Consider the following 16,337-nt stretch of genomic DNA (forward strand, 5'->3'; position numbering starts at 1 on the left):
AACAAACACTGGTAGCAGTTACTTCTGTAAAATATCTGGGTGTATGCGTGCGGAACGATTTGAAGTGGAATGATCATATAAAATTAATTGTTGGTAAGGCGGGTACCAGGTTGAGATTCATTGGGAGAGTCCTTAGAAAATGTAGTCCATCAACAAAGGAGGTGGCTTACAAAACACTCGTTTGACCTATACTTGAGTATTGCTCATCAGTGTGGGATCCGTACCAGATCGGGTTGACGGAGGAGATAGAGAAGATTCAAAGAAGAGCGGCGTGTTTTGTCACAGGGTTATTTGGTAACCGTGATAGCGTTACGGAGATGTTTAACAAACTCAAGTGGCAGACTCTGCAAGAGAGGCGCTCTGCATCGCGGTGTAGCTTGCTGTCCAGGTTTCGAGAGGGTGCGTTTCTGGATGAGGTATCGAATATATTGCTTCCCCCTACTTATACCTCCTGAGGAGATCACGAATGTAAAATTAGAGAGATTAGAGCATGCACAGAGGCCTTCAGACAGTCGTTCTTCCCGCGAACCATACGCGACTGGAACAGGAAAGGGAGGTAATGACAGTGGCACGTAAAGTGCCCTCCGCCACACACCATTGGGTGGCTTGCAGAGTATAAATGTAGATGTAGATGTAGATATTTCTTGCTTTTTTTACAAGACTTATCAAAACACCCTCATAGTCTGAAAGTTGTTGTATGTACCCTCTACCAGACAGTGAAGTGCAAATTGCAGAAAAATCATACAACTGTAGATATTACTCCTTTTATATGAGATTTGCTTCCCATACCCATGTTGTTGTTGTTGTGGTCTTCAGTCCTGAGACTGGTTTGATGCAGCTCTCCATGCTACTCTATCCTGTGCAAGCTTCTTCATCTCCCAGTATCTACTGCAATCTACATCCTTCTGAATCTGCTTAGTGTATTCATCTCTTGGTCTCCCTCTACGATTTTTACCCTCCACACTGCCCTCCAATGCTAAATTTGTGATCCCTTGATGCCTCAAAATATGTCCTACCAACCGATCCCTTCTTCTAGTCAAGTTGTGCCACAAACTTCTCTTCTCCCCAATCCTATTCAATACCTCCTCATTAGTTATGTGATCTATCCACCTTATTTTCAGCATTCTTCTGTAGCACCACATTTCGAAAGCTTCTATTCTCTTCTTGTCCAAACTAGTTATCGTCCATGTTTCACTTCCATACATGGCTACACTCCATACAAATACTTTCAGAAACGACTTCCTGACACTTAAATCTATACTCGATGTTAACAAATTCCTCTTCTTGAGAAACGCTTTCCTTGCCATTGCCAGTCTACATTTTATATCCTCTCTACTTTGACCATCATCGGTTATTTTACTCCCTAAATAGCAAAACTCCTTTACTACTTTAAGTGTCTCATTTCCTAATCTAATTCCATCAGCATCACCCGACTTAATTTGACTACATTCCATTATCCTCGTTTTGCTTTTGTTGATGTTCATCTTATATCCTCCTTTCAAGACACTGTCCATTCCGTTCAACTGCTCTTCCAAGTCCTTTGCTGTCTCTGACAGAATTACAATGTCATCGGCGAACCTCAAAGTTTTTACTTCTTCTCCATGAATTTTAATACCTACTCCGAATTTTTCTTTTGTTTCCTTTACTGCTTGCTCAATATACAGATTGAATAACATCGGGGAGAGGCTACAACCCTGTCTTACTCCTTTCTCAACCAATGCTTCCCTTTCATGCCCCTCGACTCTTATAACTGCCATCTGGTTTCTGTACAAACGGTAAATAGCCTTTCGCTCCCTGTATTTCACCCCTTCCAGTTAACATTGTCAAAAGCTTTCTATAAGTCTACAAATGCTAGAAACGTAGGTTTGCCTTTTCTTAATCTTTCTTCTAAGATAAGTTGTAAGGTCAGTATTGCCTCGCGTGTTCCAACATTTCTACGGAATCCAAACTGATCTTCCCCGAGGTCGTCTTCTACCAGTTTTTCCATTCGTCTGTAAAGAATTCGCGTTAGTATTTTGCAGCTGTGACTTATTAAACTGACAGTTTGGTAATTTTCACATCTGTCAACACCTGCTTTCTTTGGGATTCTTCTTGAAGTCTGAGGGTATTACGCCTGTCTCATACATCGTGCTCACCAGATGGTAGAGTTTTGTCATGACTGGCTCTCACGAGGCCATCAGTAGTTCAAATGGAATGTTGTCTACTCCAGGGGCCTTGTTTCGACTCAGGTCTTTCAGTGCTCTGTCAAACTCTTCACGCAGTATCTTATCTCCCATTTCGTCTTCATCTACATCCTCTTCCATTTCCATAATATTGTCCTCAAGTACATCGCCCTTGTATAAACCCTCTATATACTCCTTCCACCTTTCTGCCTTCCCTTCTTTGCTTAGAACTGGGTTGCCATCTGAGCTCTTGATATTCATACAAGTGGTTCTCTTCTCTCCAAAGGTCTCTTTAATTTTCCTGTAGGCAGTATCTATCTTACCCCTAGTGAGACAAGCCTCTACATCCTTACATTTGTCCTCTAGCCATCCCTGCTTAGCCATTTTGCACTTCCTGTCGATATCATTTTTGAGACGTTTGTATTCCTTTTTGCCTGCTTCATTTACTGCATTTTTATATTTTCTCCTTTCATCAATTAAATTCAATATTTCTTCTGTTACCCAAGGATTTCTATAAGCCCTCGTCTTTTTATCTACTTGATCCTCTGCTGCCTTCACTACTTCATCCCTCAGAGCTATCCATTCTTCTTCTACTGTATTTCCTTCCCCCATTCCTGTCAATTGTTCCCTTATACTCTCCCTGAAACTCTCTACAACCTCTGGTTCTTTCAGTTTATCCAGGTCCCATCTCCTTAAATTCCCACCTTTTTGCAGTTTCTTCAGTTTCAATCTGCAGTTCATAACCAATAGATTGTGGTCAGAATCAACATCTGCCCCAGGAAATGTCTTACAATTTAAAACCTGGTTCCTACATCTCTGTCTTACCATTATATAATCTATCTGATACCTTTTAGTATCTCCAGGATTCTTCCAGGTATACAACCTTCTTTTATGATTCTTGAACCCAGTGTTGGCTATGATTAAGTTATGCTCTGTGCGAAATTCTACAAGGCGGCTTCCTCTTTCATTCCTTCCCCCAAATCCATATTCACCTACTATGTTTCCTTCTCTCCCTTTTCCTACTGACGAATTCCAGTCACCCATGACTATTAAATTTTCGTCTCCCTTCACTACCTGAATAATTTCTTTTATCTCGTCATACATTTCATCTATTTCTTCATCATTTGCAGAGGTAGTTGGCATATAAACTTGTACTACTGTAGTAGGCATGGGCTTTGTGTCTATCTTGGCCACAATAATGCGTTCACTATGCTGTTTGTAGTAGCTAACCCGCACTCCTATTTTTTTATTCGTTATTAAACCTACTCCTGCATTACCTCTATTTGATTTTGTATTTATAACCCTGTAATCACCTGACCAAAAGTCTTGTTCCTCCTGCCACCGAACTTCACTAATTCCCACTATATCTAACATCCCATACCCATTAGAAAGTACAAATACTTTATTACTTTTAATTGACACCCCTTTTGCATCTTTATCTAAATTTTCTGTGTATCTTGTTTTTAGATTATAATCATAGTCAAAATTTTAGTACTGACTTTTTTCTCTGTCAGCTTACCATTTACTTATGGAAACATGGAGAACCTGTCTGTTACCTCTTGGAAATTCATCACAGCTCCTTTTAATCGATTAATTTCTACAATGAAAAATCAGTTTTTTTATTACAATATGTATTTTGAACTTGAAATCTCACCAAGCAACTAAGAAGTAAGTTCATTTGTGTTAATCTTTAGGCTTAATTCTTCCTCACTGAACTTACATCACAGCCATATTCTCTGATTTGAATTATCATCAACAGACCAACAGCACAGTACCTATTTGCATTTAATGCATAACAAACATTTCAAAGCTTCTTCAAATTTGTTATTGCTGCCACATTATGAGGCTGATGTCACATGAACTCATAGTTGTAATCCACTGTATTCACATTGTTTCCTGTGTCTACTTTTCTATCACTATAACAAGAAGTACTCTTCATATCACATTGCTTACTAAGATTTGTGCATATTGTGCAGTTATTATTAGATATTTCTTGAAGGAATGATCCTAGAATCAATCTCCAGTGATTTAGGGAAAAAATGATAAATCTCAATGAGGATAGCTAGATCAGTGTTTCAAGCCATCGCCTACCCTGCATGTTTCCAGTTTGTCACAACTGTGCCTCCCCACTCAGTTTGTGATAGATATTCTGCCACTGCATTAACAATAAGATAATTAAACACAGAACAAACGTCTGTTTCATATGTTATCATTCATCGCTAGTTTTCAATAAATTGTTGAAAGTTATGGTGGCATGTTTAAAATTTTACTTTCCAGCAAACACATAATTTTTCAATCTTTATTTACATTCACAACACATTTTATGAAAGTTATACTTGACAGTAGAAATTATGTTTTAATACAAAATTTACTTTACAGTGAGCACATTCACTTGTACATGACTTATCTTAACACACAAGTCTGACAATAAAAATACATTCCTGTACACTCATCAACAAAACATTTTCAATAGTTTTGATATTAGTCCATATATAGTGTAACAAAACTTTTACAATTTTAAAACTTCCTTTTTTTCTCTGGCTTCTCAACATTTATTTATAGAAACATGGAGGATCTGTGTGTTTCCTCTTGCAAATTGATCACGTTTCTTTTGACTCATAATTTCTACATTTAAGAATTAGTTTTTTTTATTACAATATGTATTTTGAGCTTGAAATCTCACCAAGCAACTAAGAAGTAAGTTCATTTGTGTCAATCTTTAGGCTTAATTCTTCCTCACTGCACTTACATCATAGCCATATTCTCTGATTTGAATTAGCATCAACACACCAACAGCACTGTACCATTTTGCATTTAATACATAACAAACCTTTCACAGCTTGTTCAAATTTATTACTGCTACCACATTATGAGGCTGATGTCACATGATCTCAGGCTATAATATATCATTTTCACACTGGTTTCTGTGCCTAGTTTTGAATCACTATAACAACAAATACTCTCCTTATCATATTGTTTACTGAGGTTTGTGCATATTGTGCAGTTATTATTAGATATTTCTTGAAGGAACCATCCCAAAAATAACCTCCAGAGATTTAGGGAAAACATGATAACTCTCAATTAGGATAGCTGGATCAGTGTTTCAAGCTATCGCCTACCCTGCATGTTTCCAGTTTGTCACTACCGTGCCTCCCCACTCAGTTTGTGATAGATGGTCTGCCACTGCATTAACAATAAGATGGTTAAATCACAGAACAAATGTCTGTTTCATATGTTATCATTCCACACTAGTTACTACATTGTTGAAAATTATGGTGACAAGTTTAAAATTTTTACTTTCCAGAAAACACATCATATGTTCAGTCTTTATTTACATTCACAAAATATTTTACGAAAGTTATACTTGACAGCACAAATTATATTTTTGTATAAAATTTATTTTACAGTGAGCACATTCACTATTAGCTGTGTTATCTTAACACACAAAATCTGACAATAAAAATACAGTCCTCTCACTCATCAACAACACATTTTCAATAGTTTTGATATTAATTCATGTATGATGTAACAACAAATTTCATTTTTTGTTCCATCTAATGAGACTGATCTGTGTCAGTCTCTGATGATTAATTGTTATGTTCTTCTTGGTTTTGCTGTGGATTTATGTCTTCCACTGTCATAACTACATTGTTTTGTGTACCAAGAGTCAATAATGGTATAGAGCCAGCTGACTGTGGAACAAGAAAAATGTTTGTCTTTTTTCCATTTGCAGACAGTACAATTATTGCAGATACTCCAAGCTGAGGTTCTGGTTTTACAGTTTCACTATTAGGTGCCACATTTGTAGAAGTACCTGCTGATGATCCACCTGATTCTGCATTAATTTGGACTGTGGTAGCAGGTGCTGGCTTGACAGTACTTCTTGATCCTTGAATCCTTTTACCACGCATTCCACCTGAAGTATTAGTAGCCAAAGTTGCCCTAGAACCCATTGCTTTACTTGTTGAAGGTATATTTTTTGTAACTGAGCTGGTACCTGTAACTAGGTTAGAATGTGCTGGCTTTGTAGTAGTTCCTGGTAGTTTTATTTCTATTTTTTGTTTTTCAACTGAAGTACTAGGAGCCAAAGTTGTCCTGGTACCTGATACCTTTCTTGTTAAAGCTATATATTTTGTAACTGAGGTAGTATCCATAACTGGATTAGCAGGTACTGGTTTAGCAGTACTTCCTGATGCTTTAATTTTGCCAACTGAAGTATTAGGAGCCAAAGTTGACCCAGTTGCTTTACTTGTTGTAGCCATAGTTTCTGCAACTGAGCTAGTACTTGTAGCAGATTTTGTAAACTGTTCATCATCATCATCATCTTCTGTAAGATCAATTACTTCAATGCATGTATTTGTATTATTTTTGCAAGGGTTTGACTTTGGTGCTTGATGAACAGGGAACATCTTTGTTCTTTGCCCAGTTTGAGAGGCAGTATTAAATATTTTCCCAGCCAATTGATTTTTCTGCTTCTGAGACATCAATGCTTTGTCACTGCTCACTGGTTTAGGCAGTACTGGAGTATTCTCACCACATTTAACACAAACATTGTTTGCACTTTCCTTCGTATTAGCTGCCAACGATGCATGGAATAAGCACATGGCTCTTTGTGTGGGAATTATCCCTGACTTTGTTTCTCTTACTGGCAATGTATTAATTTTTTCCCTGGCTAATTGATTTTGCTGCTTTTGAGACACCAATGTCTTTGCATTGCTCATTGGTTTAGGCAGTACTGGAGTATTCTCCCCACTCTTACCAAGAAGACTGTTAGCACTTTCCTCAGTATTAGCTTCCAATGATGCATGGAACGAGTACAGAGCACCTTGTGTGGGAACCATACCTGACTTTGTTTCTCTTACTGGCAATGTATTTCCCTTAATTTCATTTATGTGTTCTACTGAGGTACTCTTGTCATGAACAAGTGTAGTTGATGTCTTATAATGGGCTCCCTCTTTCCTAGTCTCCTGCCCACTTGACATTCCAGCTGTAGATGGTATTTGCTGTTCTGACTTGCTGGCCTCTCTGGCTCTTAATGCAAGATTGTGATCATCTATGAATTTCTGCACTCTATTTACTCGATTCTGAGTATCTGAAGTTTCACTTTTAATATTATCCATCATCTTAGTAAGCTTTATGTCTTTGAAATGAGCAATGGCTAAGTCTTTAGGATAACTAGAGATTTGAAAAATTTTACAAATTTTGTCAAGAAAAAAATCTTCTAATTCTTTTGCAGTTAAGCCACCAATTTCTTCATCAGTAATTTGTTCTGCAACAGCTTGCCAGTTAATTGCACCATCTGGGATCAGTCCCTTTGATACCAGAACCTGTTCAAATCTTTTTACAATTTCCTCATTTGTCTCAGTAATTTGAGCTTCCAGTGTATTTTCTGTTGAAGATGTGCTCATAGCAGATGCTGATGGTGATTCTGTATGAAACATTATTTCACTGTCTACATCACTCAAATCATATATTATTTCTACGCCTTTAGGAGTTACTTTATTTTTAGGTTGTTCTTCACCCTCTGAGACTGTCATTCCACTGTATTTCACATAATTCATGGCACTGGATTCCTTAACAGTTTCACTTGAACATTCAAGCTCATTTGCCAAATTCACATCAAATCTAGCCCTCTTACATGTTGTGGCAGAATCATCAGAATCACTATCATATGATACAAATGTTTCAGATTTTTTACTGATACCTGTTTCTTCCTCTGTTGATGTAGTATGGACTTTTCTTTCAGTAGCTGTATGGTCATGGGTACGTAATGGCTCACCTACAAAGAAACAAAAACATTTATCATTAAATTAAATCATGTTTGGAATACAGGACAGAGTGTGTGGGACATCAGGAAATGGAGCTGACAAATGATGATAACAATACAAAAAGTAACTTTGAAAACTACAAGATAAAAGTAATTACTGAAATCATTTATGATTTTTATTCTCCAGCTCTAGGCATAAATAAAAACATTTAAGTGTTTGTCATTGATGTTTTGTATATTTTTCATTCCAATAGCATCCTCAGTGGCTAAATTTTTGTGAACATTTTCAATTATATTTTACCTTGCATCTGTTTCTGGCTAGCTTGTACAATCCAGTGGACTGTTCACTGAGAATTTACATGCACATTTCATCATTTTCACCCCATATGTTACCAGTAAATACATGACCAAATAAAATCATGAACACTTAAAAAAAGGAGGCAAAAACTTAAATGTCTTTTATGAAGTTGTAGACGTAGATCTTATTAGTAAAAGAAAATCACAATGAATTTCAGTTTCTGAGGAACTGACAACAGTCTGTCAGGCATGCAGAATGATGAAATTACTGCCATTTTTATGTACTTGCTTATAGTCAGTGCATGAATGTCAAGTATTATCAATGGCATAATAAAATTACAAAAATGAATTACTGTCTACTGATTATACATATAAAACATTAATTTATACCACTAAAGATAAAAAATGAAGATCTGAAGTGATACTGGTGAAGGAATTATACAGTGGTTATCAACATGTATAATATGTTACTTATCCCTACATGACTCAAGTAATTTCCCATGGTAGTTATTATCCATTATGTAATTATGTTTGAATAAAACCAATACCTTGCAATCATTTTCAATCTAATGTTCTATTTTCCTAGGAATCTACATTACTTGCACTGAAAAACAACCATCTTGCTCCTTACAAAAGGCAAAAGATGACTGAAGCCAAAGAAAACTGGAGTACAATCAACAGTTCATGAAGAACTGTCACCAAATGATGCTGATGGTAATGGGGTAGACATCAATGTCCCATGGAGGGACAAAAAGCCTGCAACTGTTTTCCTGTCATCTGCTATATCACAATCACACAGAAAAATGGGAAAAAAAATCTTTTACCGAATTATGACTCCCAGAATTCAGTGGAATATAAACAGATTTATAACTCAAATCAAAGAACTTAAACTCTTAACACAGACAAAAAACTATATCTACAGAAAACTCAAATGAAAACTTCTGATGGTCCTGTGCTAGAAGCCAATTCGAATGAAAAATGACCACAATGGTAAGACAGCTAGAGGTGAATTTGCATCATTCATAAATAACAAATGCCACATCCCTCCTCTCCCTCACTCATCACTAACATGAAGGCAGTAACTATTGCCATCACTGCATCCCTGTAAACCACAGTATGCACACCATACTGTACATTAACTAAAATGGAAAGTGATACAACATTATGTACTCATTCACTATTTACCAAAATTTATGGAGTTGTTCACAATATTACAGCTATTAAATGATTAAACATTCATTCCATTCAGAACTAAGGTCCACCATCAACATCAGTATGATTTGGGACCCCCACTGGCTTCTTGACATGTACTGTAAGACTCTAAATTCAAATGTAAGACAACTCAGTTATCAATGAGTAATTTGGTCAAATAGTCATGTGGTGATGCATTAAATTTTCTATGAAGACAGCGTGAAATGTTGTAACATGTACATTGTCATCATCATCATCATTATCATCATCATCATCATCATAAGGCATCGAACATCATTGCTCATAAAGTGCTCCTCTATACTTTTACATGTTTGGTAGTCCTCAGCAATATAGATTCATGTTGCTCTCTGCATTTTCTAATTTAATCTATGTAGCTACTGTAGGTCCTCATTGTCATCTTCATCTTTTATTATCTCAGGAAATCTATCAACCAACTGAGACATTACAGAATGCAAGTTTAGACAGGTGCTGTTTGACAAGTGACAGGGTGAGGTGCACGAGTTCTGACACAGGCGAGCATCGCTTTTGGGAAAGTAGTGACTCGAGGTTTCTGCTGGTAGTAGACAACATTTTCATACTCTACAATTGGTAAAATGAGAGGCCACAAAGAAACCCAGAAACCAAGAGGATGGCAGGTAGCCTGGATTGTTACTGCAAGGTGGGTAAAACATGTGAGCTTTGCCATTGCAGTACACTGATGGTGTATGAAGCTGCCATGGTGCAGAGTCAGCAGGCAAAAATTCATTTTGCAGCCACAAAATAGATAAAACCAGAACTATTATGTTACAAGATAGGCAAGAACATCAAACAAAAGAGAGAAGTGAGATAAGAAAGTGTGTCTAAATGACAACTTGGTATGCAGAACAGTACTTTACTGTAGATGTAAGATTTGGAAATACCTATTGACTTAAGAAAGCAACAACATCTAGATGCTATAAGCAATTATAAAGAACCATATGTTTACAGACAGTACCTGAACAGCACTTTCAAAATACAGTTTCAGAATTTTTATCAATGTAATCTATTTTAAATTATGAGCCTGAATGTTTAATCCAAGAAGTAAAGATGTATTTTAATGCAAAATAAACCACAAATCAGTAAATGTGGCAGCATTATCAGATAGTAGACTACAGTAGCTATTTATAGTCATGTAAATTTAATTATTTTTAATAATAATTACTAGTAAATATGGATAGATTAACTACTCCAATGACTGAAATGTAAATAACAAGAAAACTAAGGACCCAGCTGAAATCCTAGGATGCCACAGAAAGCTGGTGAAATTCTTAACTTAACTGATATGTAACATTGTAGTAGCAATAAGTAAAATGTAAATTTGTAAATTTTGCAACAACAGATTGTGCCTGTTTAAGGTTGGCAGCCATATTGCTCACAACAGCTCTCTTTGACATTTGGCCAACGGCAGATGTAAAGTTGAATGAGAGGCATGTTGGTCAAGACTTTAAATGATTGAAATGTTTTGTGGACTTGTAAAATTTTCCAAGAGATTCTGAAAACTTAGAAAAGTTTTTGTAATTAGTCATGGACTCTTAACTATAAGCAGCTCCCTGGATGAAAGTGCAAATATTTTGGTAGCTAGCCTGGTGAACTTAAACTTTTAAGCAGAAGCAGCTGCACTTTATGACAGTTAGCTTCACTGAGATTAAATTTAAATAGAATCAAGTTTGGACTGTGAATTTTTGAACAATTAACTTCAAGAACTGTAATATCGAACAGTAATGTGGTGTGCCACACTTGGCAATTTTGTTATTGCAAGGTACTCCATCGGTCATTGTGTTTCTTTTATGATATTAAAGGTTTAATAAACATTTTTATTTCTAAACAATAACTAGCTGGTGTTCAGAACATTTTTTTTTATTTTTCTCCACTGGTCACAATCCTGCCTGAGATTAACAGTCATTTAGAAGTTGATAAAACTATTTATTATATAATGTGACAGGTGTGTGACCATCCCCTAAACACCAATGTAGCCAAAAAAACATCAAATCAGTCACACACTTAAGCTAATTCATTTGCCAGAAGATTTATGTGAATTAAATGGAAATAAGTACATCACAGATATGGGCTTGTGCCTCTGGGATTTGGCTGTTTTACAAACTGACTCAGGTAGCTGTTGTGACAATGGAGCTGAGTTGCAGGTCACTGAATAAGTTAAATAAAATAGCAACACATGATTGTTATTTTTCAGTTTTCTTGCTAACTAGCCATGGAGTAAGAAATTAAGGAATCAGTCAATGATTTCAAGTTGGTTGTTAGTGGGAGCAGGCAAGCCCATGAGTCCACAGAGACAGGATGATGTAGGTGAAATTTCAGTTAGCTCTATGTTTGGTTCAATGTTAAGTCAATTAAATGTTATTATAGGAAATATTAAAAATGATTTTAAGAAAAGGTAGGATGAAGCAGAAAGACTTCCAGTTAGCTCTACATTCTATGTTAAGTTGAATTTTGAGCCAACTAAATATTATGATAAGAAATTTTGCTGATTTAAAAATGATTAGATGACAAACATGGGCAAACAGATAACAAAATGGAGAGTTTAAAGACGACTTTAAAATGATTTAGACAGTACAATTGGGAGTACAGATGGTAAATTGGGGGATTTTAATGGAAAGTTTGTTGAAGTAGATCAGATGCTGTTGTCAGGGGTTGAAACAGTTAAAGCTGAATTATAGGGAGAAATAGATTCAAGCAAACAGATGTGTGGTGCTAAGTATGCAGAGATGAAGCAGGCTCTTTGTGAAATGAGTCAGAGGATTGTGGTTTGCAATGCAAAACCAGATCTGTTCTAAGATGGGATAGAAGAGGATACTGTATGAGGGAATGCTGTCATGGAGAATGAAGGAGGTCAGTACATCTGGATATGTCAGTTGATGCGCTGACAAATATATCAATATTGAAAAGGTTAACTGAGACTGCTAAAGCAATGAGTATGGGAGTTGCCAGAGAAGGCAATGTAAGTTGTAGTGATAAAAGTGTATCTGTGTAATGAAAAATAATTATATATGCAACAAAATTAAATCAAGGACAGAAAGCAAAACAAACTAATAATCTGAAAGTAGGAAAATGAACTGTGAGAGTTATAGAACTAAAATTTATTTATTTATGGTACTGTGACCACTGAGATTTGTGCTTCTTTTGATTAATTGTGTTTGCCAGACACATGGTACATATACACACAAATAACAGAAAATAGTTTAGATGTACTAATTTATCATGTTTATGCTTTAGTAGTGAATGTTTATTTGCAAATATGCTCTCAATTTAGGGTTTCTCACTGTAACACACAGTGCTATATGTGAATATATTTAGTATACTTATTAGGTTAGAAAATGTACCGCTACATAGGGCTACTGTTTAACAATTTTAAAATCTTTTGTGTGCTTCTAAAAATAATGTTTTTTATGGCTGGAATTTTAAGTGCCTTTGGTGTTACTAGTGACTCCAATTACTGCATTTATGGAGTAACAAGTGGGGGTTATTGGGATACTACAGACAGATGTGGCTACATGAGCACTGGTTGCACAGGTGACAGGATGTGATACAAGAGTTCATTCACAAGCAAACATCACTCATGAGGAATGGTGACTAGAGCTTTCCACTAACAGCAGATGACATTTCCAAACCCTGCAGTCGGTGGAATTAGAGGCCACAATGCAACCCAGCTAACACCACAGCATTAGGTACACTATAGTGTTACTGCCAGGTACAATAAAACCCATGCACTTGACCGTTGCAGGATACTGTTGGTCTGAGATGTTGCCATGGTGCATAGTAAGTAACCAAAAATTGATTCCACAGCCACAAAATAGATAAAATAAGAACTATGTTAGTTACAAATTAGGTGAGAACATCAAATGAAAGAGGGAGGAAAGACAATAAAATGCATCTAAATGCCTACTTTGTAGACAGAATGGTACTTAAGATATCGTAGATGTAAGGCTTTGAAATAGTTGTTGGCTTAAAAAATTAATAACTTCTAAATACTGTAAGCAATATTAAAGAACTAAATGTGTACAGATAGTTCTCGAGCAGCATCATACAAATACAGTTTCAGAATTTTTATTAATGTAAAATATTTTGAATTACAAACTGGAATGTTAATTCTGAGAAATAAATACATATTTCAACACAAAATAAATCACAAAGCAGTACATGTAGGAGCAGTATAAGACATTGTATCTCAGCTCTTTATGCAGCTCTCATTTTCTTACAATAGATATTTTTAACACTTGAGTTGGCACACTTAAGTATAAACTGCACCAACCACAAGTAATATTGCCTTGTACCATTCCACTTTTGTTTCAAAATTGTGAGCTCATACCTATTCCTTCAACACTGCTTCAGCTAAACCAGTGGTAAGTTGTATTTCCATACATCCAAGTGAACAGCAATAATATAAAACAAACAGCGAGCCGGGTGAGAAAAAATTTGTGATCTGTGCAAGAATATGACCAAGCTTCTGAGCTAGCAGCACAATCCCACAATGATGCAGTAATCTATCAAATAATTAGTAATTGAATAAGCATTTGGCAGGGATCTGATGCAACTATGCTGTTTAATGCTCTGAGTGGGTTGTAACTATGGGTTAACATTTGTATGCGACAACAGAGTGATACAATGGAAGCTTATTTTATTATTATTTAATTAAACAATGATTTAGCTCAAATAAAGTAAGTTATTTTATTGTAATTTAATTAAACAAAGAGTAAACTGTGATTTTTCTCATGCATGTTTACCTTGATAGCATAAAGATAGCTATTCATTACATATGCACAAAGTACACTGCACACTCTCTCATGTTACAAAAATTGGCACACCTGTTCAAGGGTTAAGCCTGGAGTAATCCAGATTAGTTTACCTTTTGCTTTTTCATGCCAGATCATTGGTGGGAATGTTTCATTGAACACCTCTCAAAAACTTTTAAGAAATTTATCATAGTTCTCAGTACCTGACACACTGTTATCCATGGGCCATTTTACTGCCTCTATCTTTTCTTGGAACAGATTCAGGTGATTTTTAGAAAAGTTTCTTTTCATAAAACCTTTCTTAAAATTTGGTTTAGCTATTTCTGGCAGTGGAATAAACAGTGCAGAATGGTCAGAAGTTCCTAAGTCTAAACAGAACTTGTTTTCACTGTCAAATATGTAATTTGTTATGATATTGTCTATACAAGTAGCTGAATGAGCATTTTATCTAGTGAATTCACAAAAATTCTGTTCCCTCAGCAATTTGTTTGCTTTCTTTTCTCACCTAATAAATTACAACTTGCATACTGTAATGGGACACCCTTTTCTAGCATTGCCTTTTTTTCTTTTATAGAAATAACCGATACCATTTATAAATTGATTCTTGTATAGGTGAACATTATTTCAGCTGTTTAACTAAAAGAATTTCATATGATTTTGTATATGACGTATTATATTTCATACTAAAATGTATAAGAAGAAATTAATTTGTACAGTTAAAATTCTTCTTCTTTTAGAAATATTTGAAATTACGAAATATCTGGCATACTTAAAATTGATAGTGTTATTTATGCAATCTAATGCAAATCATTAAATTTATTTCTGGACTCATTAAAAATAATGATATAAACTAGTAAAGATTCTTCTTTTGTCAAGAAAGTTTGTAAACTCTTTTTGTTTTGTAAACTCCTTGGAATATTGTGAGTACCACAGAATGTAGTAGTAGTGGGCATGCCTCTGATGGAAGTGCACGTTTTTTTTTAATTTTGTACACAACAATGTAATTGATGGTTTTATGAAAATGGAGATTGTGAAGTCAATGTGATATAGAAGAATGGGATAAAATAAAAGAAAATCATAGCAACAGATAGTACTTCATCAGTTATTTAGTCATCTGGAAACCAGTAACTTAAAATTTCAGCTGCAAGAATGTACCCCTAGACGCAAGAACTGCAGCCAGCAACAACAACAACAACAACAACAAAGAGATAATCAATATAAGTAAAAAAGTTTTTCTTCTCTATATTTTATGCCTCTTGAAGCTGTGGGAGGGTAAGATTACAAGTGGGGGCATCAGCTGTGATCTGTTGACTGATAATGAAGTTTTGTCTGCTGCAGAAGAAGGAAGGACAATTATTTATGTATTTGCAGTTTTTAACTAAATGAACTGCAATCACTTGATGAAAGAATACCTGAGAGCTGCCCACCAAAGTCGTATCAACAGTGATGAGATAATATCAACAATGACAGACCGGATGAATTGAAAGTGGACTTTACAACTACGATGTAGGACATTATAAAAGAAAAGTACAAACTATTTCTAAACTTAATTTTTTCAGTGGACTCGTGTGATTGCTAGGAAAATGAACAGAGATGAGGGTAGTGGTGATGAAGTAAAAACTGTAGGACGTAGCCTGGATATGTTTGAACCATGTGAAAGTGTAGTCAGCAAAGAAACAGTTAAAACTGACGTTATGCAGTTGATTTTGTAGTTAATGATCAGTTAACAGAAATGAAAACAGATAACAATATCAAATTTAGTGCAGTCAATGATCAGTTAATGGAAATACGATATGAAAACAATAGTAAAAAGAACAGGGTACAATGCTAAATAGACCAACTTAGTAATCAGTTTTCAGAACTGAAAAATTGGTTGTCAGAGGGATTAAAAACTGTGAATGAAAAATTTGATGTCTTAGAAAATAAATTTATTGTTTTGGAAAATGAGGTAATAGCACAGGAGAAGAATGTTAATGACATCAGAGTTCAGAAGAAGGTCGTAGAGGAAAACATGGAACAGAATTTTAGTAGTAAACATCAAAAAATTTTAAATGTTGAAGACAGTATGCTAACTAATGTAAATGTTTTAGATCAAAAAATTTCAGTAGTTCAGAAAAATTGTATTCACAAAAA

At 35.4% G+C, this 16,337-nt stretch overlaps 1 protein-coding gene across 1 annotated transcript in view; it reads right to left on the reverse strand.

Moving 5' to 3' along the window:
• Window positions 1–4,552: 4,552 nt before the first annotated feature.
• Window positions 4,553–16,337, reverse strand: part of LOC126183715 (mucin-19-like) — a 99,508-nt gene continuing 87,723 nt past the window's right edge. Inside the window, exon 3 of the mRNA XM_049925902.1 lies at window positions 4,553–7,941. Within this exon, the coding sequence (XP_049781859.1) occupies window positions 5,750–7,941 (2,192 nt within the window). The 3' untranslated portion in view covers window positions 4,553–5,749. The remainder of the gene's footprint in view (window positions 7,942–16,337) is intronic.

The sequence above is a fragment of the Schistocerca cancellata genome, chromosome 4 (genome assembly GCF_023864275.1).
Source record: "Schistocerca cancellata isolate TAMUIC-IGC-003103 chromosome 4, iqSchCanc2.1, whole genome shotgun sequence".
Classification (NCBI taxonomy): Eukaryota; Metazoa; Arthropoda; class Insecta; order Orthoptera; family Acrididae; genus Schistocerca; species Schistocerca cancellata.